The sequence below is a fragment of the Cydia amplana genome, chromosome 12 (genome assembly GCF_948474715.1).
Source record: "Cydia amplana chromosome 12, ilCydAmpl1.1, whole genome shotgun sequence".
Lineage (NCBI taxonomy): Eukaryota > Metazoa > Arthropoda > Insecta > Lepidoptera > Tortricidae > Cydia > Cydia amplana.
In genome coordinates, this window is record NC_086080.1 from 15544751 (window position 1) to 15571166 (window position 26416).

A 26416-nucleotide genomic window follows, 5' to 3' on the forward strand; every position below is an offset into this window, starting at 1 on the left:
TTATTGTTAGTTATTCATTCATAATTCCAGTGTTTATTTATTTCTAAAAACTTATTCGAGACTTGCATAGAATACGAAATGTCGCTAGCTGCGACCATGCTATTCATGCTTTCCCTATTGGAAGGGAAATGCGTTATACGCATTTTAGGGATTCAAGACAAACATTATTAGCTCTCGCATATACGGTACACGGCGGGAATAAGTTGATAACTCGAGATATTTTATTAAAGAAATTAGAACTTTAAATTAAATTACATAAGGTTCAAATTTCTTCCATTTTTCCCTGCGAGTTATCAACTTCTTCCCGCCGTGTACGGATTATGGTCTACACTGTTAACTGATAATATACCTTATTGAAAAGACTTAAGGTTCATCGAGGGTCAGTTAAAAATGTTCCTTAAGCTTTGGTTTCCTCCGAAAGCGGTGCCGTCATATAGCGGCCGTCTCCATACAAATACTACGACATCCATATTTAGCCGTATTATTTAGTATGGAGACGGCCGCTATATGACGGCACCGCTATCCTAGGAAAACCGATCTTTAGTCTAGGCTGATTTACGAAAGATGACGCGGATTTTAAGTCAATTTTGACATTTCAGTGTTTTCGCGCCAGCTCATATGAATCTGCCTATATAGTCATTCACTCTTATATACCTACGTTGCATATGTGTATAAGAGCTACGCTTGTCTCAGTATCTTAAGATTAATTAGATTTTAGGTAGTCTATGCCAGCCTTATCTTAAACTATTTAACTAAAATATCCATAGACTTGAGTTATACAAACCTAGAACGTTCTAGCATCCGTGTCTAAATTTCAAGGCGAATTAAAGACGAAGTAATTTTTGAAGCACTTGTGGTTGGATAATTTCAAGTCTGATATCTTAATAGTTTACACATGTGAATTATTAAATATATTAACACAGGTCACCAATGTATGTTTAACCCTTTGAACGCTTTACGTTATAAACAAAAACGTCACTTACACATCACGGGCGCAAGCAAGCTAATGTAAAGCTTACTTGAAAGTGTGAAGGTTTACTTTGACAGCGTCCGCCATAACACTCCTAGGCGTTGTGGGCACGACTACTTTAGTAGGTGTTCTCGGCGTTCAAAAGGTTAAATCGAATATTGCTCGACACAATTCGTCGGCTAACCGATCGACGTGAATTACCATTATTAATATATTTAAAAAACCATGTGAAAACCAGCCGACCATGGCCTAAGAGTGAAAGGACGGCAGCCGTTTCGACAAACCGAAATTATCCAATAACATCCAAACTGGAGTACGAACAAGCTAGCTCAAGCCCTGAGCCCGTACCATGGAGTCATTGACAGTGTCAAAACTGTCATTAACGCTTTCGAGAACATAATTTACTTTCTATACATCTCGCTTGCACTAATATGTGTGCATCTCGCTTGCACTAATATAGTACGAGCGAGATGCATAGAAAGTAAATTACGTTTATGTCAGTGCCAAGCTGGTGGTAGTGGTACTGATGAGCCTTCAAGCTAAGATTCGGGCTCAAACTGTCGGGTGCACACGTTATAGACGTGTCTTAAGTTCCGGTGCGTATACACGCAGGCACACACAGCTCTGAACCATGCCACGCTCTGTTGGCCTACCACGAACACTGAAGTTCACAAATTGCAGGCATCTTTCTTTTACTCTAAAGGCGTAATTGGAGTGACAGAGAAAGATGCCCGCAATTTGCGGTGTTCGCGGTAGGCCCTCTGGTGTTCTTAAAGGCACGACGGGGGAGACTCGCTGTCTAAATATTTCTCGTTAAGCAGTTATATTTTTTTATATTTCAAATATTCATTATTTATCAGATCTATGACACGTCGGTCGAAATTTGTTCGTATTTTTCAGTATTGAGAAATATTTAAGCAAATAATCAAGTATCCCTAATATAATAAAAAAAAAACTTCTATAAAGTTGTATGTTCTCCGGAACAACTATTTTTATTACAGCCAAGCTTAAAACAATTTGGCAGGGAATATAATTTGATTTGAATAAGATACAGTGCGGCATAATCCAGAACTCATATATATAATTTGATAATATTTACATTCATAAATAACATTTATTGTATTGTATGTTTATTCTACGGCTCGCTACGATATATATAGCTTATTTATACATAGCATCCGATATATAAAGAATAGCCTAAATATAGTAGTGGGCTTCGTAAACATTATTTGATTAAATAATACAAGTCATTGTAATGTAAAATTAATTAATTAATACAATGCAAATCTACACGACTCCATGTATCCATCTCTTTCCAATCGTACTCCATAATTAGAGATGGCGAGTTGACTATTTTGCCCACCGAGTTTCAAAATTTATGCAAATTTTTCCTGATACACAATATTCCAGAAGTATTTGGGTTAAGCGATCGATTCTAATATTCAATACAGATGGAACAGCGTTACTGATCAAAAAGTACCTTATGCTGTTGCCATAAGGTGCATTTTCATGTGGGAAGTCAAAAATTATGGACAGTGATATTATTTGTGAACCAGGCTTACTTTTCCCATGTTTGAACTGAAACTCTACTCAGGCCAATTGTGCAGTATTTTCACCCAAATGTGCCATTCTCAACTTAAAGGGTACTTATTGTCGGTTGTTAATAAGGCGCTATTTCCATATAGCTTCAATTTGAGATCAAACTTATCGACAACCGACAATGTGGTACCTTTTTGGTTAAGAATGGCACAAATATTCTATTTCATGCCACCATATTTCACAGGATCAATATGTGTTTATTTTGCGACTAAGTGTTGTTTCACAACCTTTGATTGTGATATTGTTTATTATGATATTTTCTATGAAGATTACATAGATGGGATGTATGTAAAAATATAGGCATAGTGCCTAAAATAAATACCACAAAATTTTCAGTCAATAATTTAAATAACTTTATTTAAATCGTTACAACCATTACATTTGATTGGATTACGCGTGTATTGTTTTACAAAAATATTGTAATAATACACCTCAGGCATTTTTATTTAAATGTTTTTTTTTTTCATGGAGCACAGTCGTATTTGTTTAAAAAGAAAACAAATTCAACTTTATTGTCTATACTGGTTTACACAATAAAAATATAGTTTTTAGTTGAATGATTACTTTTTGTCATCATTTAATTTTTCCATTTATTTGTGTCAAAAGGAACATATCACAAAAGCTGAGTGCACGGGATTTCATTACCGCAAAAACTGTCAATAAGTCCAATATCAAAAAATAATAATAAAATGGCTTCATTAGAAAATTATTCACTACATTCTTGTAGTCTGTGCGGAAAGAAAAGAGTCGTGGAATGTATGGAACCCAATACATTCCACGACTCTTCTCTTTCCGAACACACTCTAGTCAGTAGTCACATTGAAAAAATACTATATACTATATCTAATAGTTGAAAATAGCATTTCTAAAGAGCGCGAAAAAGCTTGACACTCTACTATAATATAGGAAAAATCAATACCTACATAGAATAAGACAGTGACGTTTTTAAATAGTGGCTTTGAAGCTTTTGTTGTGGAAGCTTTTAAACGAAATAATGTCATGAAAGTCACCGTTTTATTAAGATGAAATTACATTTAAGTATATCTAGTAGCTGCCAATTTACATTATGTATACTTAAAATCCTTATCACAAGATCAAAATAGGTTTTCAGGATCTAAAAAAAGGCAAAACTAACAACTTGCCTTCAAAAAAACAGCATTATATGTCGTAGTTTAGGTATTTTTAAAGAACACAGTACCTGTATCTGACCTTCAAAAACTCAAAGCCAACTTAAAACCATCACTGTATAATATTTTGGTTACAAAAGTTGCAGCTACATTGTACAAACATGAAATAAATTAGACCTTTCTAGCTGCACGAAGGTCGCACACCGAGATTCACGAGTCACCTGCGCGACGTGTCACCTGCGCGACGTGTCACCTGCGTGACGTGTCACCTGGGTGACGGTAGGTTATAAGGCAAATGTCACTACGTTACGCTGTGGACGCTACCCGGAACACATCTCCGAGTGATCGTCCCACGCTGCCACCTGGATTTAATTAAAATAAATTATTTAATAAATAAAATAATAATAATAAATTGAGCCTATATACGTCCCACTGCTGGGCACAGGCCTCCTCTCACGCGCGAGAGGGCTCGGGCTATAGTCCCCACGCTAGCCCAATGCGGATTGGGGACTTCACATACACCTTTGAATTTCTTCGCAGATGTATGCAGGTTTCCTCACGATGTTTTCCTTCACCGAAAAGCTAGTGGTAAATATCAAATGATATTTCGTACATAAGTTCCGAATAACTCATTGGTACGAGCCACGATTTGAACCTGCGACCTCCGGATTGAAAGTCGGACGTCATATCCACTCGGCCACCACCGCTTCTAAATAAAAACCCTTCTTCAAAATAAATTATTTATTTCAGAAATTTAATTTCCATAATAAATTAATGAAAAAGCGGCCAAGTGCGAGTCGGACTCGCCCATGAAGGGTTCCGTATTTAGGCGATTTATGACGTATTAAAAAAAAACTACTTACTAGATCTCGTTCAAACCAATTTTCGGTGGAAGTTTACATGGTAATGTACATCATATATTTTTTTTAGTTTTATCATTCTCTTATTTTAGAAGTTACAGGGGGGGGGGGGACACACATTTTACCACTTTGGAAGTGTCTCTCGCGCAAACTATTCAGTTTAGAAAAAAAATGATATTAGAAACCTCAATATCATTTTTTAAGACCTATCCATAGATACCCCACACGTATGGGTTTGATGAAAAAAGTTTTTTTGAGTTTCAGTTCGAAGTATGGGGAACCCCAAAAATTTATTGTTTTTTTTTCTATTTTTGTGTGAAAATCTTAATGCGGTTCACAGAATACATCTACTTACCAAGTTTCAACAGTATAGTTCTTATAGTTTCGGAGAAAAGTGGCTGTGACATACGGACGGACAGACAGACGGACAGACAGACAGACAGACAGACAGACAGACAGACAGACATGACGAATCTATAAGGGTTCCGTTTTTTGCCATTTGGCTACGGAACCCTAAAAAGGGTTAGGGATAGTAATGAGAGCTAAGTTAGGGATAGTGAAGAGCTAGAAATTGCCTGATTGATGTGTGAAGACTTACTAGTACTAACGCACTACACTTGTAAAGCTTTGGATTCCTCCGAAAACGGTGCCGTCATATGACGGCCGTCATATAGCGGCCGCAAAAGACGGCCGTCTTTACGGTGGCGACATGTGGAAAGTACCACGGCGTCATAACACACCGTCATCCACCAAGGTCAAAGCGGCAAATTTGAAAAATGTAGGCGCGATGGGATAACGTCCCATAGAAAATTTGAATTTCGCGCCTTTTCCTACTGACAAGATTTGCTTGATCATCTATAATTTACTTGGAGGATGAAATATCATCAGAAGAGGAAAATAATCGTAGTACGGAATCATTTATTCAAATCTCGTGTCATTTATTCAAAATGGCGTCACCGCTATCTAATAAAACGTTCGAAACTATCGACACCGTCATGACGGCCGTCATCTTAAGTTACGTTGACAATCAACGTAACGTAACGCCGTCTAGGAAACCGCGCCATCTTGTTTACATAGACAACGTTCTAGTGACGTCAGTCAACGCTATAGCGGCCGTAATATGACGGCACCGTTTTCGGAGGAATCCAAAGCTTAAGGCCGCATAATCGGCTAATCGCGTAATGTATTTTTACAAAATCAAGATTCGAATGTACGCCCCTTTGGGACATCACGTCTAGTCTCTCTAAATTGGAATTATACTTGGTCAACTAGATCTTGACAGTAGAAAAAGGCGGCAAATTTGAAAAAAGTAGGCGCGATGGTATATCGTCCCATAGAAAATTTGAATTTCGCGCCTTTTTTACTGACAAGATTCGGTTGACCAGCTATAATTTGTTTTTGTTGTGTCAAAAAACTGTATGTGTATTCGGGCTGAACATCTGGAGCCTGGCTTCCGCGGGCCGGGTTGGAACGCTTCGCGGGCCGGATTTGGCCCGCGGGCCGTGGTTTGGAGAGCCCCGCTTTAGATGTTACTAGCGAATGTCGCATATGTAGAATAATATGGTGGAATTATCCGCTCAGTCGGTATAGCGGCGGGCTGGGACTACGGAACGCAATAACCGATCAAAGTTCATAACCGGTTTCGCTTACGGTTATGCCCGAAAAAGAACCGATAATCGGTTATAACAGCTTATTTCGGTTAAGATCGGTTTTCCTAGGATAGCGGTGCCGTCATATAGCGGCCGTCTCCATACTAAATAATACGGCTAAATATGGATGTCGCAGTATTTGTATGGAGACGGCCGCTATATGACGGCACCGCTTTCGGAGGAAACCAAAGCTTTACGGTTTTAACCGATTTGCATTCCCTAGCCGGGATCTCGAAGTTTCGAATTCGAGTCTCACCCGAGGCAGGAAGTTTTCCCACTTATTTTGATTTCTGTACATTGTGACGAAGACTCGAGTTGTGGCGGTGTGGTACACACACTGACAATCCAACCTCTAGACTGAGCTTAGGCCAATTCTTTCATGAAACCGATGCTGCCAAAAATACGGGGGTGCGGGGGGACGAGGTGAGCGAATCCCGTGCCCTGATTGGTCCCTTCAAAGACACGGACCAATCACGGCACGGGATTGACTCGAAGATGGAGTAACGCTACCGTATGCGTGGCAGAGGGGGTAGCGCGACTATGCTATGTCTAGAGGTTGGATTGTCTGTGGGTACACACCAGGGATGTTGCGAATATCCGCATCCGCAACCGCGGAACTTCCGCATTATTTTCAACATCCGCATCCGCATCCGCATAAAATCGATGCGGATTTAATGCGGATGCGGATGTGGAACAGGAACGTCTTAGCATCGGCTTAAGTGCTAGACTGCTAGGTAATTTAGTCATTAGCCAAAAAAAACCTATTAGAAATGAGCAGTCAAGCGTGAGTGGGACTTAATGTACGGAGCCCTTGGAACGCGAGTCCGAGCCGCACTTGTCCGGTTTTTTGAAATAAAAATTACTAAAATGTAATATTTGGCGTTTTTTATGTACCTATCTTGACATCCGCATCCGCATCCGCGGATGTGAGCCATTAAAAATCCGCATCCGCATCCGCATCCGCGGATGTCAAAAAATCGGCATCCGCAACATCCCTGGTACACACTACCATAGAGAAATATAGTAAGACAAGAGTGCTCACTCCATACATCAGTTCAGACTATTAATTCCAGTGTCTACATCTAGCATCGAGTAGCGGAACCATCAGTACTGCTACTTGACAATAGATGTAGCACCGACCGGAAAGTCTTATCTCAACAGCATAAGACTTTCCGGTCAGTGCTACATCTATTGTCAAGTAGCAGTACTAATAGTTCCGCTACTCGATGCTAGATGCTAAGTCTTTTTGGTACTAAAACTGATGTATGGAGTGAGCACTCTATGTATTTTTAGGGTTCCGTACCCAAAGGGTAAAAACGGGACCCTATTACTAAGACTCCGCTGTCCGTCCGTCCGTCCGTCTGTCACCAGGCTGTATCTCACGAACCGTGATAGCTAGACAGTTGAAATTTTCACAGATTATGTATTTCTGTTGCCGCTATAACAACAAATACTAAAAACAGAATAAAATAAAGATTTAAGTGGGGCTCCCATACAACAAACGTGATTTTTGACCGAAGTTAAGCAACGTCGGGCGGGGTCAGTACTTGGACGGGTGACCGTTTTTTTGCTTGTATAGCTCTATTTTTTGTTGATGGTGCGGAACCCTCCGTGCGCGAGTCCGACTCGCACTTGGCCGGTTTTATTTTATTTTATCATGCACCTATAGGTATATTATCCTATAGGTATCGACTAAATAGCTAGTGTTTAGTTTTAAGTTTATAAAATACATATGTATGTTAGTCTGTAAGGTATTTGTAATATGGGCCTTGTTGCCTGAATTAAATTTCCAAATAAATATTATAAACGAACATAGGATGACTGAGACTTAGGAGTACAGCGGTGCTTAAAAAACTACCTTAACACTAATAAATATGTTATATTTTAAAGTAACCTGGCAGTCCCGGGAGCAGTACCTCGCGGCGGCGGCAGCCCTGGCACGGCGGCGCGTCGTCCGCGCCCTCGTCGATGACGAGCCGTTGTTTTTTTTGCTTGTTTTGCTCTATTTTTTGTTGATGATGCGGAACCCTCCGTGCGCGAGTCCGACTCGCACTTGGCCGGTTTTCTCTATGACACTGACCTGGCAGTCCCGGGAGCAGTACCACTGGTTGGCGCAGCCCGCGCACACGAACTGCGCGGCGCGGCGGCGGCAGCCCTGGCAGGGCGGCGCGTCGTCGGAGCCCTCGTCGATGACGAGCCGGCCGCCCGAGGCGGGGGACGCCGCTGCGGACCCCTCCGAGGCTGGGGATTCCTCGTCGTCCTGTAACAAGATATTATTATTCTCTTTATTTATTTTTGGTCTTAAGTTAGGTTATTTTATAATATGGATATAAAAATAAAATACAAAAACACTTACAAAAACAATACAAAATACTTATAAACATATTATAAATAAAAAACCTAACCTAGGGTGCCGCCAGCGGCGGGGCAAGGCCCAAGCTGCCGGTGGTCAGGGCTGCAGAGAGAGGAACCGACGGACTATCCGCGCCGTGTCCAAGATCACCGCCTTCTGCATCTGACCCTTGATCCAACCACCTAGCGAGAGTCTCTCAAGATGTTGGTCGAGACTCTTCGCTATTAGACCGTTCGCTGATACAACTATCGGGACAATGATCGTCGAATCAACATCCCACATGGCGGTTATATTATTATTATTATTACACACACACACACACACACACACGCGCACACGCACACACACACGTACACACACCACAAATATGTTTTCTCCTTATATTGTACTCGAGTACCTACTGTACCTCTACTTATCTAGATACCTCTTCTTATTATTTTATATTGTAAACCTTCAGCGCGTCTATTCCAAATGTTTAAAATTAAAATTACTGTAAACCACCTGTTTATTATATAACATCTACTTTAAAGCTACAATTTGTGGAAGAGCGGTGTTCTCTTAACACAAGTATTTTAAATACTTAAAAAGAGGCACCGGATCAAATATTGTAATTTAAATTAAGATAACGAATAAATATATATATATTTTTTTTATACTTGGTCAAGCAGATCTTGACAGTAGAAAAAGGCGGCAAATTTGAAAAATGTAGGCGCGAAGGGATATCGTCCCGTAGAAAATTTGAATTTCGCGCCTTTTTTTACTGACAAGATTTGGTTGACCAGCTATATTTGACAAATGGCTTCCTTAGATTGTGCTAAACATCATGATAATCATTCAGTCTACTGCGGAGCGCAGGCTTCGTCTCATTGTGTGATGACACATAACTCATCATCCCTATTAGCAGGGCTATAGTTCGTTTTTTTTAGCATTAGAAAGAACTTGAAAGAGGATAAGCGATTTTGACATGTCTTTTGAACTTATGAAAGCAGAAGACTATAAAAGATCGTATTAGATTCATAATTGTTACATATTTACCGTAACTTATTTTTAAAATGTGTTTTTCAATTAAAAAACATATCAAGATTGTTTACCAAATTTCTAATGCTAAATAAAACGAAGTATAGGAACCGGTTTTTTTAAACTCAAAAGAGCCCAATATTTTTAATAATATTATGCTCTTTACGTAGGACTGAATCATGTTTTTCGGTAACAACTTCGTATTATTAGATTGTCCCATTAAAAATGAAATAATAAACCAGAGAACGAAAAAGAACATAATAATACCGGTATTTTTTGTACGAAGAAATAACCGGTTCCGAGCCTTGCCTATTAGTATGACGCTATATGCTGTATTTCATACTTGGCCGCCAATCGGACTACCAATGGCGCTCCCTTCCCCCGCGAATTTCTCAATCGCACGCACACACTGTTTGTCTGTCTGTTCTGGTGTCTCTATGGCGATTCCACTTAAAACACCAACGGTTGCCCGACTGATGATACTCATACTCATACTTTATCGATAATTGTAAATTACAGATCTGACCTTTAAATTATATGACTAATATACAGGGTGTCCCAAGAAGTAGTGATATACTGAAGCTGGGAGGTAGAGGACCTAGAGGGCTATCTGAATCACCCCCATGTATGTTCCGCGATTTTTCGTATTTTCGGAGTTATGATTTTTTTAAATTTTTAACCTATCGCCGAGTACGATGAGATTTTTATTTATGGTGACGTGAATTATTGCGGTAGATGCTTGATTTTTTTTGTGTGCTAAGCTGATAGATAGGCCAATTCAGTATGGTAACATTTACTATCGTTAGATCTTTGAATGGAATTAAAAAAAAAATTAATGCCAAGAAAGATAAAATTACCCAGTATGTTCACAACTTCAATGGCGCTTAAAAAAATAAAACATACTGGGTAATTTTATCTTTCTTGGCATAAAATGTTTGAACATTACAAACTCACCAACTGAACGACCTCCTCCTTCTCGCTCGGCGCGTCGGCGGGCGGCGGCGTGGGCTGCACCGGCGTTATCGTAATCTCGCCACAATTCTATAACGCACAAGGCTCACTTTAGCTTGACGATGCTGATGAGTTTGCCGAGTCACAAGAGTAGAACATGTTTTAGAATTCTCATAGCCTTTGTAAAGTTGAGCAAAATATTGCAGCTGAAAAATTGATAGCTAATTAAAATTGGCACCTGAAACAGATGCCCCTGCACAGTTACCATCAGGCGGTCTAGCATGAGTCGTCCGTGAGAACGCAACTCATCTGGCGGTCAGATATATCGGAGCGGCTAAGGTAATTCTAATTAATATCTGAACACGCAATCTAGCGCCTTGACAATAGAGGCGTGTTCAGATATTTGTGAGCACCTTGCCCGTGCCGATATATCAGTAGGCGACTGTACTGACCCATAACTACGTTGTCAAGCGATAGCGTTTGACAATCCAAATCTACTTACCACAAAACGCATATTGCCGTACAACGCCATCTAGGTGCCAAATTTCCGACTACAATGTATTGCTCGCTACACAGATTTACAGATGACAACATTTTGACAACAATAAAACACCCACCGCTAAAGGCCTGTCCACACTGGATGCGTTTGCGTAGACCTGGACATGCACGGGCGGGCGCGTTGTAATAAACAGGTCATTATGAGAGACGGCACACCGCTTGCGTGACGTGTGTGTGCACCGCTCCAACAATTTAGCACACGTGCACGTCTACACACTCGCATCCGGTGTGCACAGGCTAATAGCATACTAGAACCTAAATAAATAGGCTATATTCACCTCTTCAGGTATTTTATAGTCGTCAGTAAACAGTAAATAATATAATTTGCTTTGCTGCTTGTATGCAGTGTGACGTGTAGTGGCATAATCTCGATGAGTATTGCCATTTCAAAACGAAAATGTAGTATAGATCAAATGTTGATTTCAAACAATTATAATAAGCTTTTTAAATAGTTGATATGTTGATGAAAAGATAAATTATGTCAAGATGTGGTCAGGTCAACCAATCGTGACAGTGATACTCTTTGACAGTTGGTTTCAAATCTATTTTCTATCTTATCAAAGCAATAATAAAATCTATAATACAAGTATTTCTTCTAGGTACGTGTGTTTTACTAAATGTCGAATTTATTCAGTTTGTGTTCAGGTACATATTTAATATTTAACTATTAGTAACTTAAATAGCACGCTTACACCATACCACTTCAAACAATTCTAAAAGAAACTTTCAAGGATGGATGGGTCTCATCTCACTCAAGGTTTAACATCAATAAAATTTGGTTATTTATTGAGATACCTATCTGATTAGTGATAAATTAATTGCATTCTTAGCTACTTTCTACCACGATTGACTGACTCAATTATCTTGACATAATTCCATTAAGTATAAAGGCCCATTTAGACGGCATGCGAACTCGCATGCAAGTTTAGTTACATTTCTATAAACTAAGAACGCTAAGCACGAAGAATTACGTACTTTGACCCGCCATATCCTATCTCTATCGCACGCGCGTAATTTAATTGCTGTCTCGCCCATGATGCCGGCGGTCAATGCCACTGTGCGGGCGGGATAGCAATAGAATTATGCGCGAGCGATAGAGATAGGGAATCGCGGGTCATTGTACGAAATTCTTCGTGCTTAGCGTCCTTACTTTATTAGATCAAAAGATGTCAGCAATGTAACTAAACTCTAACGGCTCGGCCACGACTTTACGCGTCTGGCGACAGCGGCAACCATAGGTGGGAACGAAAGGTCCAATCGCTGTCTCGCTCCAATCTATGGTTATCGCTGCCGCCTTCGCAAGTCGCTCAATGTCGTGGCCGAGCCGTAATGAGAATTCTCACATCGTCGACAGAGCCGACATGTTGTTGTCAACTTCATCAACTAAATAACCAGCATCTTAGTCTAAATTTAGAATTTGGAATGATCAAGGCCAATTGTAACACCGATCGTGTACTATGTGGGTACCTTGGCCTGACCGAACGCCGGCAGATTGGGCGCTTGCTTGCGTTCCGGTGACGTCAGCAGTTTAGCCAGAGTCGGCGAGTAACTCTGTGCAGGGGTCGCCTGCTGGAACGTTGGCAACACCCATTCAAGCGAGATCAATGAATGCTTTATAATAATACTGGGGGTGGCTGCGCCTTTATCGCCTGTGTTCTGTTCTGTGAGCACTTGAGTACTGTTGGAACGTGACAGAAATGGTGACAGATGATAAAGGGGCGACCATCTTAGCCCCTCAGGTGTGGGATTGCGATTCTGTGACGCGCTTAGAGTAGAGAGAGAATTTATATAGTTTCAGACCTCCAATCAAAAGGGTAACGTAGCGACCAGTCAATATAGCTACTCTTTATGAAACGTCAATACATTTTTGTACAATGGACTCCGTATACTAACTCCGAAAATAAGAAAATGGCTGCTGTGAAACAATTCATTTTGGCTCTAGGAAATAACCATATTTTTTGTAAAAATAATTTAGACGACTATTATGAACATTATTGGAATGAATGAAGCATTATTTCAAGTTGTAACCGTTTTTGGCTATTGTGACCTGTCACGTATGAAGTCAAAATTGCACTAACACTAATTTTAAGTTTTTTTAAGTATTTATCTTGTTGCTAACATAATATGGGACTTGTCCTGAAATAAATGTTATTCATTCATTCATTCATTTATTCATTCAAAATTGTCGTTACTGACGATTTTTTTATACGCGCTGATAATACCTCCAAGCGTGTAACAAAACCGCAATCGAAATGAAATCTAAATGACATCTCAGCTGAAAGTGCATTGATTGAAAGATCGTTGGAACCAGGGATGTTGCGGATGCCGATTTTTTGACATCCGCGGATGCGGATTTTTAAAGGCTTACATCCGCGGATGCGGATGTCAAAATAGGTATATAAAAAACGTCAAATATTACATTTTAGTAATTTTTATTTCAAAAAACCGGTCAAGTGCGAGTCGGACTCGCGTTCCAAGGGTTCCGTACATTAAGTCCCACTCACGCTCGACTGCTAATTTCTAATAAATTTATTTGGCTAATTACTAAATTACCTAGCAGTCTAGCACTTACGCCGATGCTAACACGTTCCTGTACCGACCTGTTCCACATCCGCATTAAATCCGCATCGATTTTATGCGGATGCGGATGTTGAAAACAATGCGGAAGTTCCGCGGTTGCGGATGCGTATATTCGCAACATCCCTGGTTGGAACCTCTCGTCGTACCTTAGTGAGTATGCCGTGCAACAGCGAGTTCTGCGTGGTGGGCGTGTCCTGGCTAGTGGTGACGGGCAGCAGGGAGATCTCGGGGTAGGGGGGCGGCGGGAGGCGGGGGCTCGGGGAGGCCATGCGTTCTGCTTGCTTCTGGAAATTAAGACGAAACAGGAGCTGAGATTTAAATATTTTAGGTAAATATACCCGTCTCGCTAACGGAAGCGGCTAAAACTAGTGCGATAAGGACAAGGCGAAAAATCCTGCGTAAAAATCTCAAAAATCGAGGTTTCGTACTCGACTGTTTCCTCCTCCAAAACTTAACCAATCGTAACCAAATTTGGAAATCTCAATGATTATGGAATTATCTGTGTCGGACCGTTTTGCTTTTTTGGCTAATTGATATCAGTTTTGAATACCACGCCTCTCATTGCGGCATAGTCAATTAGGCCATTTTGGCAATTTTTGACGGGAGCTAGCGCCTTAAAAAACAAAAATATCGAAAAAAGCAAAACGGTCCGACACAGATATTGATAATATTATTCTGTGTTGAAAAAGTCATTGCTCTAGCTTCAAAACCCACGGAGGAAACAGTCGAGTACGTTTGTATGGAGAAATGACCACTCCTGTTGCCTCTTAAAGAGTTGAATTACGTTAGACTGGGTTGCTAAGTTGCCATACGTCAAGAATTCCTCTAATTTGTCAGGATTTTTCGTTCTTTGTTAGGGTTGCGGGGGGACTTCGCTAGTGTCAGGGTTTTTTCAAACTTCAACTAACTAGAAGCTAGCTAAAAGTTTGGAAATGTAACTACAGCATATTGTGGCTTGCAGCTACAAGAGATTAAAAAAAACTGCGAGATACGGAGGTCTAAATTAAAGAGACCCTAATCGGTTTTGAAGGAATGGCGGTCCAGGAATAGTCAGGATTGTTATGGTGACGGCGGACTTTTGTCGTGACATTCGTTTCTTTGATATGGCAACTCTAGTTAGACATACGCGTGTCCATCTAGTTATCAGGTAGATCAACCTTTTTGTTTTGTTGTTCTGGGTTGTTGCCAAGCAAATCCCAGGCTCCCATGAGCCGTGGCAAAAATGCTGGGACAACGCGAGGAAGATGATGATGATTCTGGGTCGTTAACGTCGTTGTCCAAGTGACAATAATTAGTGGCACAGTTTGTCACAAGAAATGTATCACGGTCAACTAACATGCTTAATAGATGGCCCACCCAATGCCAAAGTATTTGAATCTATCTAGCGATCGCGGCCGACATACCTTTGCTTGCGGACATGATTATACAGGGTGCTTCCTGTAACAGGAGCAATAAATTAAACTGTAGGCTGTACTTCTCAAACTGACCAACATTTGTTCAGCAACTTTTGAAAATAACTCATGTTTTGATTTTTATTACACTTTAAAGTTTATTCTAAGACGCAATGTATTGCAAATTTTGTTATGTTTAAAGCGTGACAAGCAACGTCAAACACACTGATATCAGCGTACATTGAAGGCAATATTTATTTTGTATGAAAAAGATTCATTCAAAGTCTAAAGGATTCATAATTTTTAAAAGTTGCTGAACAAATGTTGGTCAGTTTGAGGAGTACAGCCTTTAGTTTAATTTATTGCCCCTATTACAGGAAGCACCCTGTATATTGTTATTGATAAATAAAACTTACATTCTGTATTGTCTCCTCATGCCTCTCCCGGGGAGTCTGCTGTCTCCTCTCGGGGCGGGTTGGGACATGTTCAGGCCTAGTTGTGACGGTCTCCGGAGGCCTGGGCATCCCGGGCATGCCGGGGCTCTGCTGCATGTTGGCATTGTGGACATGACTATATATTGACGAATATAACTTACATTCTGTATCGTCTCCTCGTGCCTCTCCCGGGGAGTCTGCTGTCTCCTCTCGGGGCGGGTTGGGACATGTTCAGGCCTAGTTGTGACGGTCTCCGGAGGCCTGGGCATCCCGGGCATGCCGGGGCTCTGCTGCATGTTGGCGAACTGGACGAGCACGTCCTTGAAGGACACGCCGTTGGGCAGCGCTCCGGCTTGGATTTGCTGGAGGCGCTCTAGCATGGCTTTTTGGTTCTGGAAACGAGGTTTAAGATTTAGATGAAAACAGAAAGATGTTGAATGTAGGAGAGGTGTCACTTTTATGAAAAATTCGTGTCCACGAGTTTGAGTCAAACATCGACTTCTCACAAGCACAGAGTTCAGTTGCGCGAACATTTCTTAGAATTATACCTCTTCTATTAGGTATTATTCAGAGAAAAGTAACATTTTCATTTGATTGGAATTCCATTGGCCAATTTATATTTTCTCAAATTAAATTTTTCTGTGTCTAAAATTTTGCTAACCGGGGCAACTTTTATGAAATTCGCTCTCATTTGTATTGTATGTAGAGTAAAACCTATTATAGTCTATTTTTTATCCATAAACTTATTTATATATACGACACAACAGATTGTAATAATGCGGATTACAATTTATAAGATTTGTTGAATATAAAAGAGGTCAGACGCTGATCTCCGTCATTTTTTAAGAGCCAATAGGAGCTAAGATTTAAATATTTTAGGTAAATATACCCGTCTCGCTAACGGAAGCGGCTCCTAAAACTAGTGCGATAAGGACAAGGCGAAAAATCCTGCGTAAAAATCTCAAAAATCGAGGTTTTGTACTCGACTGTTTCCTCCTCCAAAACTTAACCAATCGTAACCAAATTTGGAAATCTAAATGATAATGACATTATCTGTGTCGGACCGTTTTGCTTTTTTGACTAATTGATATCAGTTTTGAATAGCACGCCTCTCATTGCCGCATAGTCAATTAGGCCATTTTGGCCATTTTTGAAGGGCTCTAGCGTCTTAAAAAACAAAAATATCAAAAAAATCAAAACGGTCCGACACAGATATTGACAATATTAATCTGTGTTGAAAAAATCATTGCTCTAGCTTCAAAACCCACGGAGGAAACAGTCGAGTACGTTTGTATGGAGAAATGACCACTCCTGTTGGCTCTTAACAATTTATCTTGTCTTTAATTTAAGAATGTAAGGGATTTTTGAGTCTATAATGATTTATGATCAAAATATTCAAAAACAATTTTCTAAAATGGAGTGCGTGAGCAAAGCAACTGTTTCGCAAATCAATTGAATGCATGAAAGGTCGCGCGGGTCGCGGTTTTTATTCCGGTAAGGTCGGAGCGTTTGAGAAACAAGCACACGGGGCAATGTCACATAGCTGTTTACATTCGCGTGCGAGCCACGTGACGCGAGTGTAAGCGGTAGGCTCGTGGCTCGTCTCGCGGTTCGGTTCGCGCTCGCCTGGCTCGCATGGTACAGCGGTTTTTTGGGCACGATCGAATCGTAATCGAAAAATACCATCTACCCTCACGTCGGGTGGATGGCTAAATATTTCTTCACCATTGACGTATATCTCAGGACGGGCCTTACGGGCACTAAAAATGGTACTAGTTCAGCGGTGTCACTCACGAATTGGAGCCAAACGTGCAGTCTAACGCAACTAGTTGCGACCAATCGCGCGCGTGTTGCGAACTCATCAACCAATCGCGTTGTAGTGGTGTCACACCGCTGTACTTGCCCCATTTATGCCTGCAGTCAGTCCTGAGATATATATACGTCAATGTTCTTCACAGAGTCTTGAAAGTTCAGACGTAATGTGTATAGGTATACGGTAGAAATATCATCAATATCATTATCACTGTTAACTGACCTATATTAAACCTTACTACAACGAATTAAGGACCACCTATAGTCAAAGTATGTTGCTGTTAGCATAGCTATGTGCCTGCATTAACTAATTTGCAATAAAAATGCCGTAAAATATCCAATCGATCGAGAGTGCCAGTTTTAATTGTAAATTGTAATTATGGACTTTCATACCATTCGTAATGAATGGACTAATCATTGGGCACGATTTGACCTCTGTGACCTTTTATCTATTCTGTAATACGATGTAAAAAAGTTACGCGTACGCGTGTACTTTACCATTTAGGAAGCAATGAGTTGATACATTTTAAGATCTATTTTTAATACATTTAAGAGCAATGGAAATAGGTTGGTTGGTATAGACATTTCTTAAAACGGTGACCTATTTTCTCATGTGAGTGCATGCTTTAATAGAAGTTTTTTTTTATTGGTGCGGTTTAAAGCTTTTAAAGACTTTCACGCAGAAAAAGTCGCGGGCGAAGTCTAGTGAAGTTCCTTTTAGTACTAGATAAATATTTTTTTCTAGTCATTAAGACATGGCAGTTTATCAGACATATGTAGATACGTAAACGCGCCTTGGAAATTGGGGCCAAGGATGTTGAATAAGGAGCGATGATCGCAGGGCCTTCGCTACATACGAGGGGCGTTCAAAATATTCTCGGTATTGATATCTTACGACCTCTTCTAAAATTTCTTTCGTTACTGGCCGCTAAGGTTTATTCATTGACATTAAAAAAAAGTATAATTCGAACCGAGATAGTCTTTTGTTTTTCTGCAATTGCTGAACAAACATGAACATCATGTGCGAATTGACAATGTTAACTAAATTAGAACATCGATGCGTGATAAAATTCTTGACAAAACAGGGTAAAAATCAAAAAACCATAAAAGAGGAAATGGATTGTGTTTACCGTGAGTCTGCTCCTTCTTTATCTACCATTCAAAAGTGGTCAAGCGAGTTTAAACGTGGAAGGGAGAGTATTGAAGATGACCCTAGACCTGGCCGGCCTGTAGTAGCTACTTCACAAGAAAATATTGATAAAGTGGAAAAACTTATATTGGAAGACGGTCGAGTGAAGGTAAAATCTATAGCACAAGTAACCAATCTCTCTATTGGTACCGTACATGATATTATACATGACCATCTTAATATGTCAAAAGTAAGTGCAAGATGGGTTTCGCGAATCCTGACTCGGCTTCAAAAAGACATGCGTGTAGCTTGTTGTTCCGATTTTATTGACCTGTGCGATGAAAATCCTGATGAGGTGCTGCAAAGAATAGTTACTGGAGATGAAACCTGGGTTCATCATTATGACCCAGAGAGTAAACAAGAGTCCATGCAGTGGCACATTAAGGGTTCAGCTCATCCCAAGAAGTTCAAGGTCATCCCTTCAGCTGGCAAGGTCATGACCACGATATTTTGGGATTGTGAAGGAGTATTACTAATCGATTATAAAGAAAAAGGTGTAAATATCACAGGACAGTCCTACGCTAACATTCTACGTCAATTAAAGGGTGTAATTAAAGAAAAGAGGCGAGGAAAGTTAACCAAAGGTATTCTGCTTCTGCATGACAACGCCCCCGTCCATACTGCTCATATTGCCAAGGCAGCTATTGTTGAATGTGGGTTTAAAACTGTTACTCACCCACCGTATAGTCCGGACTTAGCCCCCAGCGACTTCTTTTTGCTCCCCAATCTTAAAAAGGATCTGCGTGGAAATAAATTTTCTGACGATGAAGCATTGAAGGCGGCAGTGGAGGAGCATTTTTACACGAAAGATAAAAAATATTTTTACGAGGGATTAAAAAAAATAATTGATCGATCTTTTAAGTGTATGAACATAGGGGGGGAGTATATTGAAAAATAAAAATATCAAACTTTTCGTACTTGTTTGTTTTCATTCTCATACCGAGAATATTTTGAACACCCCTCGTATATATATAAATGAATGAGGCATATTAACCTCTCAACTCCCACGTGTGACGTCACCCATAAGCGTTCTGGCTCATATATGAGCCGTGGGATATGACGGTGTGTCTGTAAACTTCACAGGTAAGGATATTATGGGACATGACATGCATTTATCCTACGAGAGCAAATAATTAGTCCGCTTTCCTCATTATGTTTTCCTACAACGAAAAGCGATTGGTAAATATCTGACGACGGGTCTGGTCTAATGGGTAGTGACCCTGTCGGTGAAGCCGATGGTCCCGGGTTCGAATCCCGGTGAAGGGCAATTATTTGTGTGATGAGCACAGATATTCTCATTTTATATTAATTTATCGTTGTCTGAGTGCCCACAACACAAGCCTTCTTGAGCTTACCGTGGGACCCTATAACATTTATTTATTAATATCGAAATTTCTAATGATATTTCGTACACCAGTTGCAAGAACGTTGGTTGGTTGGGTTGGTAGGAGCCGGGGTTCGAACCCGCGACCTTCGGTTTAAAAGTCGCACGGCTTACTGCTACGCGAACAGCGCTCTGAGCGCGCACTAAGGTCACAAAGGGCATTGACCTTATGGTGGAGGCGTTTCAACATTTTATATAACATTCATTATTATTTAACATTCACTTCACTTTATAAACTTTAAAATGCTGGACTGAAATAATGCGTCTGATAATAGTCGACAAGGTGCAACTGCCATAATAAATAATAAATTAAAAATCGACCTTATTGACAACAATGTGGTACCTTTTGCCCGAAAACGTCCATATTTAACCGAGTGACCGCCAATCGTTTCGATTCAGTTTGGACTAAAATGTTTGTGTATTTCGGCTGTTCTCCCACAGGCCATTACTTAACCGATTTTCGTGTAGTTTTGGGAGCAGCTTCGATAATTATAATGTTGTTGATTCAGATTTTTGGACCTTTTTAATATCCAAGGAGGACTTAAGGTCCAAAGAGATTAATTAGAATAATGGGATCCCTTTGTTTCCCATAAAGTTTTAAGTCATAATGTATTGTCTGTCATATTATCATTTAGTCATAAAACTGAAACCGTTAACTTTTCAGGATTTTCGTAAGTTTATCCTATAGATAAATTATGACTAACGAAAATGCGGGAAAAAATACATTATGACTTAAAAACTTTTTGGGAAACAACAGATACCCTAGAATAATAGATGAACGTTTGTACTGTACCTTGTCCTTGAGTTTGTATGCATCAGTCGCTAAGTGCTTAAAACTAATTGTAAACATTTATTAATTGACCTCTATTAGTTCGTATGTACTTTTTGGTCAGTATGATTAGTTTAAGTATTCTAGTCTAGAAGAGAGCGAATTAGTGTAGGTATTAGAAAAAATGAGACTTACCATATCCAAATTATTGAAAAGCATATTCAAATTGTTGAGATTATTATAACTATTCATGTTGTCCATCATCTTCGGCGCTATAGCCCTCGGGTTGTTCATCATATTCGGATTCAGAATGGACTTCATTCGCCGCCCCCTTCTAGGCGTTATATCCGGGTTCCTCTGTCTGTAGTCCGCTATAATAGACTTGACATCCTTCGTAGGGCCTTGGCGGCCCATTGGCATGCCAAAACCTGTAGGTAGCTGCCCGTTCATGTCTCTAGGGAAACCGGGCAAGGTCGGACCAGGTAATAGAAGCGGTTGAGGGAATACTGGCTTAGGCATGGACTGCATGTGAGCTGCTTTATCATAAGGCGGTGGCAACCCTACCATAGGGTTGAAATGCGTGGTCACCGGCATAACAGACGGTTGTATTATAGGATTCATTGTAGAACAAGGCGGTTTCAGCGACAACCCTGATATCTCATCGCTTTTATCTATAGCTAAGTTTTTAGCTTGGTTTAGGTAGTCGAAAGGATCAGTGCGGTCTGAACCGTTCACATCAGCTGCCTTTTCGAACGATAGCACTTGTTTTCTACGCAGTAACCTTAGAAGTATTTCCTCTTTGACTTTCTTTAAGTGTAGGATGTTGTTCCATTCGTGTTCTTTTTTCTGCGCTAGTTCCCTTAGTGTTTGTATCTCTGAGAGTAATTGCTCGGTGTGTCTTTGTATCTCGTCGATATTGTTCTTGGTGGCGGTCTGTATGTAGTCATTGATCATAGTGTCGTGATGCGGGAACGTCTTTTCTACTTCCTGGCAGAGTTTCTTGAGTGGAGATTCGGTTTCGGTTTCTTCGCTTGATCGTCGTTTTGTTGCTTGGTCCTCCTAAAACAAAATAACTTTGTAACAATCTAGTTCCTTTAATAGGGACCATAGTCTAAAAAAACTTCCCTTGCAGTCATCTTGGTGACAGTAATGGAAAATTAACGATAAACACACCCGGAACACCTTTAACTTTTTAACTTCGTTTTTTTAGCATTAGACATAACTCGGCAGATGTAATATTTACTTCAAAATAGTACCACGTGCCCAATTTAGAACTTCATGCTTACTTCAGTAGAGTTGATTAAAAATCAACCTTTACCAGGCGCTTTTCGGTGAAGGAAAACATCGTGAGGAAACCGGACTAACCCCAATAAGGCCTAGCCTACCCTCTGGGTTGGAAGGTCAGATGGCAGTCGCTTTCGTGAATGCTAGTGCCTTCGCCAATTCTTGGGATTAGGTGTCTAGGCTCCCATGAGCCGTGGCAAAATGCCGGGGCAACGCGAGAAAAAAAAAAGAATCAAACTACCTTAGCCACATCCCCATTAACAGTCTGTTTGGCAGTCTTCTCAGTTTTCACTTTGATCGGAGCCTCAATCATCTCCACATCAGCCTCCACCACCTTCTCGACTATTCTCTCCAGCAATTTCACCTCTTCTTCCTTTTCCGTTACAGGCACTTCTTTAGGCGGACTTGGCTCTTTTACTCGTGTCTCTGGGATAGAAAGGATAACAGGGGCTGGAAGGACTGTTGTAGAGGCAGTGGGCGCTACTGGAAGAGCTGTAGATACTGGAAAAAGTTTTGATACAGCTGGTGTGACTGAAGCAGACACTTGAGATATTGAAACAGCTGAGGTTAAAGGAACAGCAGGGATTGCTGGAAGTGTTGGTGCTATAGGGATAGTTGGTGTTGCTGTTACTACTGATGCTGCTGGGAAGATTGGTGCCACTGGCACAGCCTGTGTTGGGTAAGATGGAGCGACAGAGACTGATGGCACTACTGAGATAACAGCTGCTAGTTGGGTAGCTACAGTTGGTGTTAATGACACAGCAGGAGCGAAGGCGACTGTAGGAACAATAGGAGTTACTACAGTTGGGACTGTAGGGGCTTCTGATACAACTGAGTCTGATACTGTTGCGGTTTCATTAACTGGGACAGGAGCCTCAGAGACTTCTGGAACCTCTATTGCCTCTTCAGGGATGCGTTCTACATCTTCGCTGGGTGCTGCTATTGATTCTGATTCTGTTTGTGTGGCCTCAAGGTCAGCACCATTTTGAAGGGTTTCTGGTTCTTCTGTAGGATCCTCTGTGGTGCTTGCTAATGATATAGTATCTTCTTTCAGTAGATCTTCTGTAATTAAATATTCCATTTTAAAATGTTATTTGCGCATCACATAACCAGCCTGGTATAAATAAATCGTGCTACAACACAGTGTTTTTTTAGTCCATCGGTGGCTAACAAGCTTACGACTCACCTGATGGTAAGCGGTCACCGCATCCTATGGACGTCTACACTCCAGGGGCGTTATATGCGCGTTGCCGACCATTTTAAAACTTATACACTTGTTTTTTGGGGATTTCCTTAGACTTGAAAGATTCAATATCGCTTGTAAGTTTGGGATCGTAGACTATTCATAGCGCGCCTTTAGACTGATTTGAAGGGACCAAGGTGGCATCTAGGTGCTCCTGCCCAAAGGTGACAGCAGTAGGTACTCATTATATGGGATCTGTCCATGGTCGTACGCAGCATTTTTTAAGGGGTGGGGCAGAAGTAGGGGAGGCTGGGGACGTTGTAACAGGGCACGGTTGAAACAGAGATTCTTAGCTTATGGTCAGAGACCAGGGTGGGACAACTGTCCCACCTTGCCCCACCGTGGGTACGCCTATGGATCTGTCTGCCCCAGAGTAAAGTATAGCCTCCCTTTATTGAGCACACCGAGTTTTTTGGATACGAGCCTACCCAGCAAGGTGGCTACTAAATTATTGGACGTCACTGATGGAGATGTCAACACCGAGGCTCCCAATACTCCCTGACATGGGAAGGGTTGTGCCTTGAAAAATGAGGTTTTCTTAGCGGTAAACGCGCAAAATTGAGCCTTGGTGGGATTGAATTGAACTAAATTCTCCCGATCCCACACCGAAACTCTGGATAGAATGCTCTCAATACCTGACACAGGTTTTTCACGGCATTCTAGTATCACAGAACGAGAGATGTTGGCACGGCATGTGTTATATTATACAGGTTGGTCCAAACCTTGCCGTCCAAACATTTTTTTTAGATTCCTCACGCTGTGGGCTATCAGAATATGTATGTTAGCCGACTTTTCGTAGTTTTCGAATTATGATTTTTATTTTGATTACTTTTGACTTTTGTTGAGAAATTCCGGGGTGAAGCAATTATTTATTAAAAAAAACTATTGAACTTTTTTGAATGTTTCTTTTTGTAACATAATCCTTCACAAACGGCGTAGTTGCTAAAAAAAAACAGCATCCTCACTTGGCTGAGTCCGGCTGAGTTGGGAAAAAAAGACAAACTTTTACGTTCAAGCATGTCAAGCTTAGATGTTGCCCTTACCTAAATAAATAAAAAACAAGCAACAACAGTTGCACTCCGGGAGTGCCGATAGAAGTGAAAACTCACCTCACTATGTTACCGACGCCCGGTAACACGATACATACGTTTAGCGGAGGTATTCTATTTATTTATTATATATTATCATCATTCTCAAATAAGATCACACTTTTTCATTGACATGTTTATTTACATACTGCCATGACAACGTCAAATTATTTGAACATAGGTAAAGAGTCTTGAAAAGGACTCCGCAATATAAATGTCAAATAACATTTAGTTTTTCTTTATTGATTTAAATGCCATTTAAATTATGAGTGGCCACCTTACGGGGCTTACGGTCACGTGATCGCCTTACGCCCCTTACAGTCACGTGATCGCCTTACGCTGTCTCGTTTATCATTTTAATATAGCTGTTGTATAGTACAGCTGTTGTGGTGGTCATGCTCAAATTGTAGCACTTTACAAGTAAACTAGGACCTAAGACCTTGTGCTCTCTGTATTCGTGTACAGCCCCGTCTCCATATCGCGCGGAAAGCTATCGAACATTGGCTCGCGCGGCAGCCGCGCGTAATGGATACCGGGCTGGCTCGCGAGCCAACTCGATCAAGCCCCGTCACCATATCGCGCGGCAAGCTATCGAACATTAGCTCGCGGCGCGCAATGGATACCAGGCTTAACGCTTCATAATGCAGTGTCTGTGTAGTCTGTATGAAATACAAATCGATGTATAGTCAAATTTATTTACAATTTTTAATTATAATTCCATCAAGCCTGTTTTATGTTAAACTAGTGACCCGCCCCGGCTTTGCACGGGTCAACAAACAAATTACTTCCTCTTGAATCACTCTAACTATTTAAAAAAACCGCATCAAAATCCGTTGCGTAGTTTTAAAGATCTAAGCATACATACAGACAGACAGACAGCGGGAAGCGACTTTGTTTTATACTATGTATTGATACGCAAGTAAATAGGTATAATGGGTTAGCACTCATTGACTAGCACAAGCACATTATTATTTCGTGGATTAGCAATAATTAATTTTTTTAAACATAGGTATCTAAAAGAACAGACAAAAGGTAAATAGAATCATTTGGGTGAGAAAATTAATGGTAAACTTGTGATGTTCTCAGAAGATATATTACATAAATAGTTTTTCTTTTATTTTTAAATATAAGTAGTAAAAAAATATTGGACCAAGTGCCTGTAATTTGGTTTTATAACATTACATTATAACATTACAGCACATGTGCAATATGCAACCGGTTTATGGTATGAGCAAATAAGCAAAGGAGTAAAATAAAAAGTAACAATAATATCTTAAAATCTAAGATAAGATCCTGAATGAAGAGTACCTTTAATCTGTTGTGTCTGCAATTTCAATTCCTCACTTTCCAAATCCTGTTTCACACTTAAATTCTCATCTTTGGCATTCTGATCACAGCTTTCCACCGTTTTCTCAACTTCCGACTTCTCCGGCACTTCAAGTACCTCGACCGTCTGGACTTCCGCTTCTTCGACCTTTGATTCGTCTATCGCTAGAGGATCCACTTCATTTTCAGCAGTATCAACTGGAGCCACAATATCGACTCCCGTCTGTTCCTTACCGAAATCCACTATTTTCACGCTTATATCGTTCATGTTTATTTACATATTTCCAAATCGCAATGTCACAGTAACACCATGCCGCCTCGACGTTCAACTACGGAGTTAACCATTTATTGATCATAACATCGAAAACTCATTGTTCCGAGAGATTACACTTTTTAAGAGTGTTAATACCGTCAAATTACGAGTAATGTCACATCTAAAATGTTAGTAATATTTTTCTCATGATGGTTGGTTAAATATTACGATACGCTAGCAAGTGTAGCCGTGAACTCAGGGGTCATTGTAACGAATTCAATAAATATACAAGCACTTGGTTAACGCCTTATAAAACTACACGTTTGTAATCATTCAATTGCACAGTGCTGTTTTATTTCTCCAGTGCATTAACTAATTAATTCTTATTTAGAAAAATGCCACAGTGCTATGGACGCAAATCAAATCGCATCGCAACCGCAACTAGCATTAGTTGCCATCATAATAAAAACTAACACCTTAATATTAAACAATAGAGCTAAATTAAATTAAAGTCTGTTTAAATATTCCATTTCAAAAATAACACGCATTCACTGTATCTTATGCAAACAATATAAAGTT

At 40.4% G+C, this 26416-nt stretch overlaps 1 protein-coding gene across 1 annotated transcript; it reads right to left on the reverse strand.

Annotated features, from left to right (window-relative positions):
- Positions 1-3788: 3788 nt before the first annotated feature.
- Positions 3789-26276, reverse strand: LOC134653122 (uncharacterized). The gene is made up of 10 exons (XM_063508427.1): positions 25567-26276; positions 22169-22989; positions 20839-21702; positions 15651-15881; positions 13811-13948; positions 12552-12653; positions 10530-10616; positions 8286-8465; positions 3950-4058; positions 3789-3917 (listed from the first exon to the last, which is right to left on the reverse strand). Exons 1-9 carry the CDS (start codon positions 25850-25852, stop codon positions 4017-4019), a joined length of 2751 nt encoding a protein of 916 aa, XP_063364497.1. The 5' UTR covers positions 25853-26276; the 3' UTR covers positions 3789-3917; positions 3950-4016.
- Positions 26277-26416: the final 140 nt, after the last annotated feature.

What these genes read in the sequence shown, in the direction of transcription:
- LOC134653122 (XM_063508427.1), bottom strand. Translation starts at nt 25,852, where the DNA reads ATGAACGATATAAGCGTGAAAATAGTGGATTTCGGTAAGGAACAGACG. An exon ending in TTAATGGGGATGTGGCTAAG is followed by an intron (nt 21,703 to 22,168) that starts GTAGTTTGATTC and finishes ATTTTGTTTTAG; the next exon opens with GAGGACCAAGCAACAAAACG. An exon ending in CGGCGTTCGGTCAGGCCAAG is followed by an intron (nt 10,617 to 12,551) that starts GTACCCACATAG and finishes TGTGCGTTATAG; the next exon opens with AATTGTGGCGAGATTACGAT.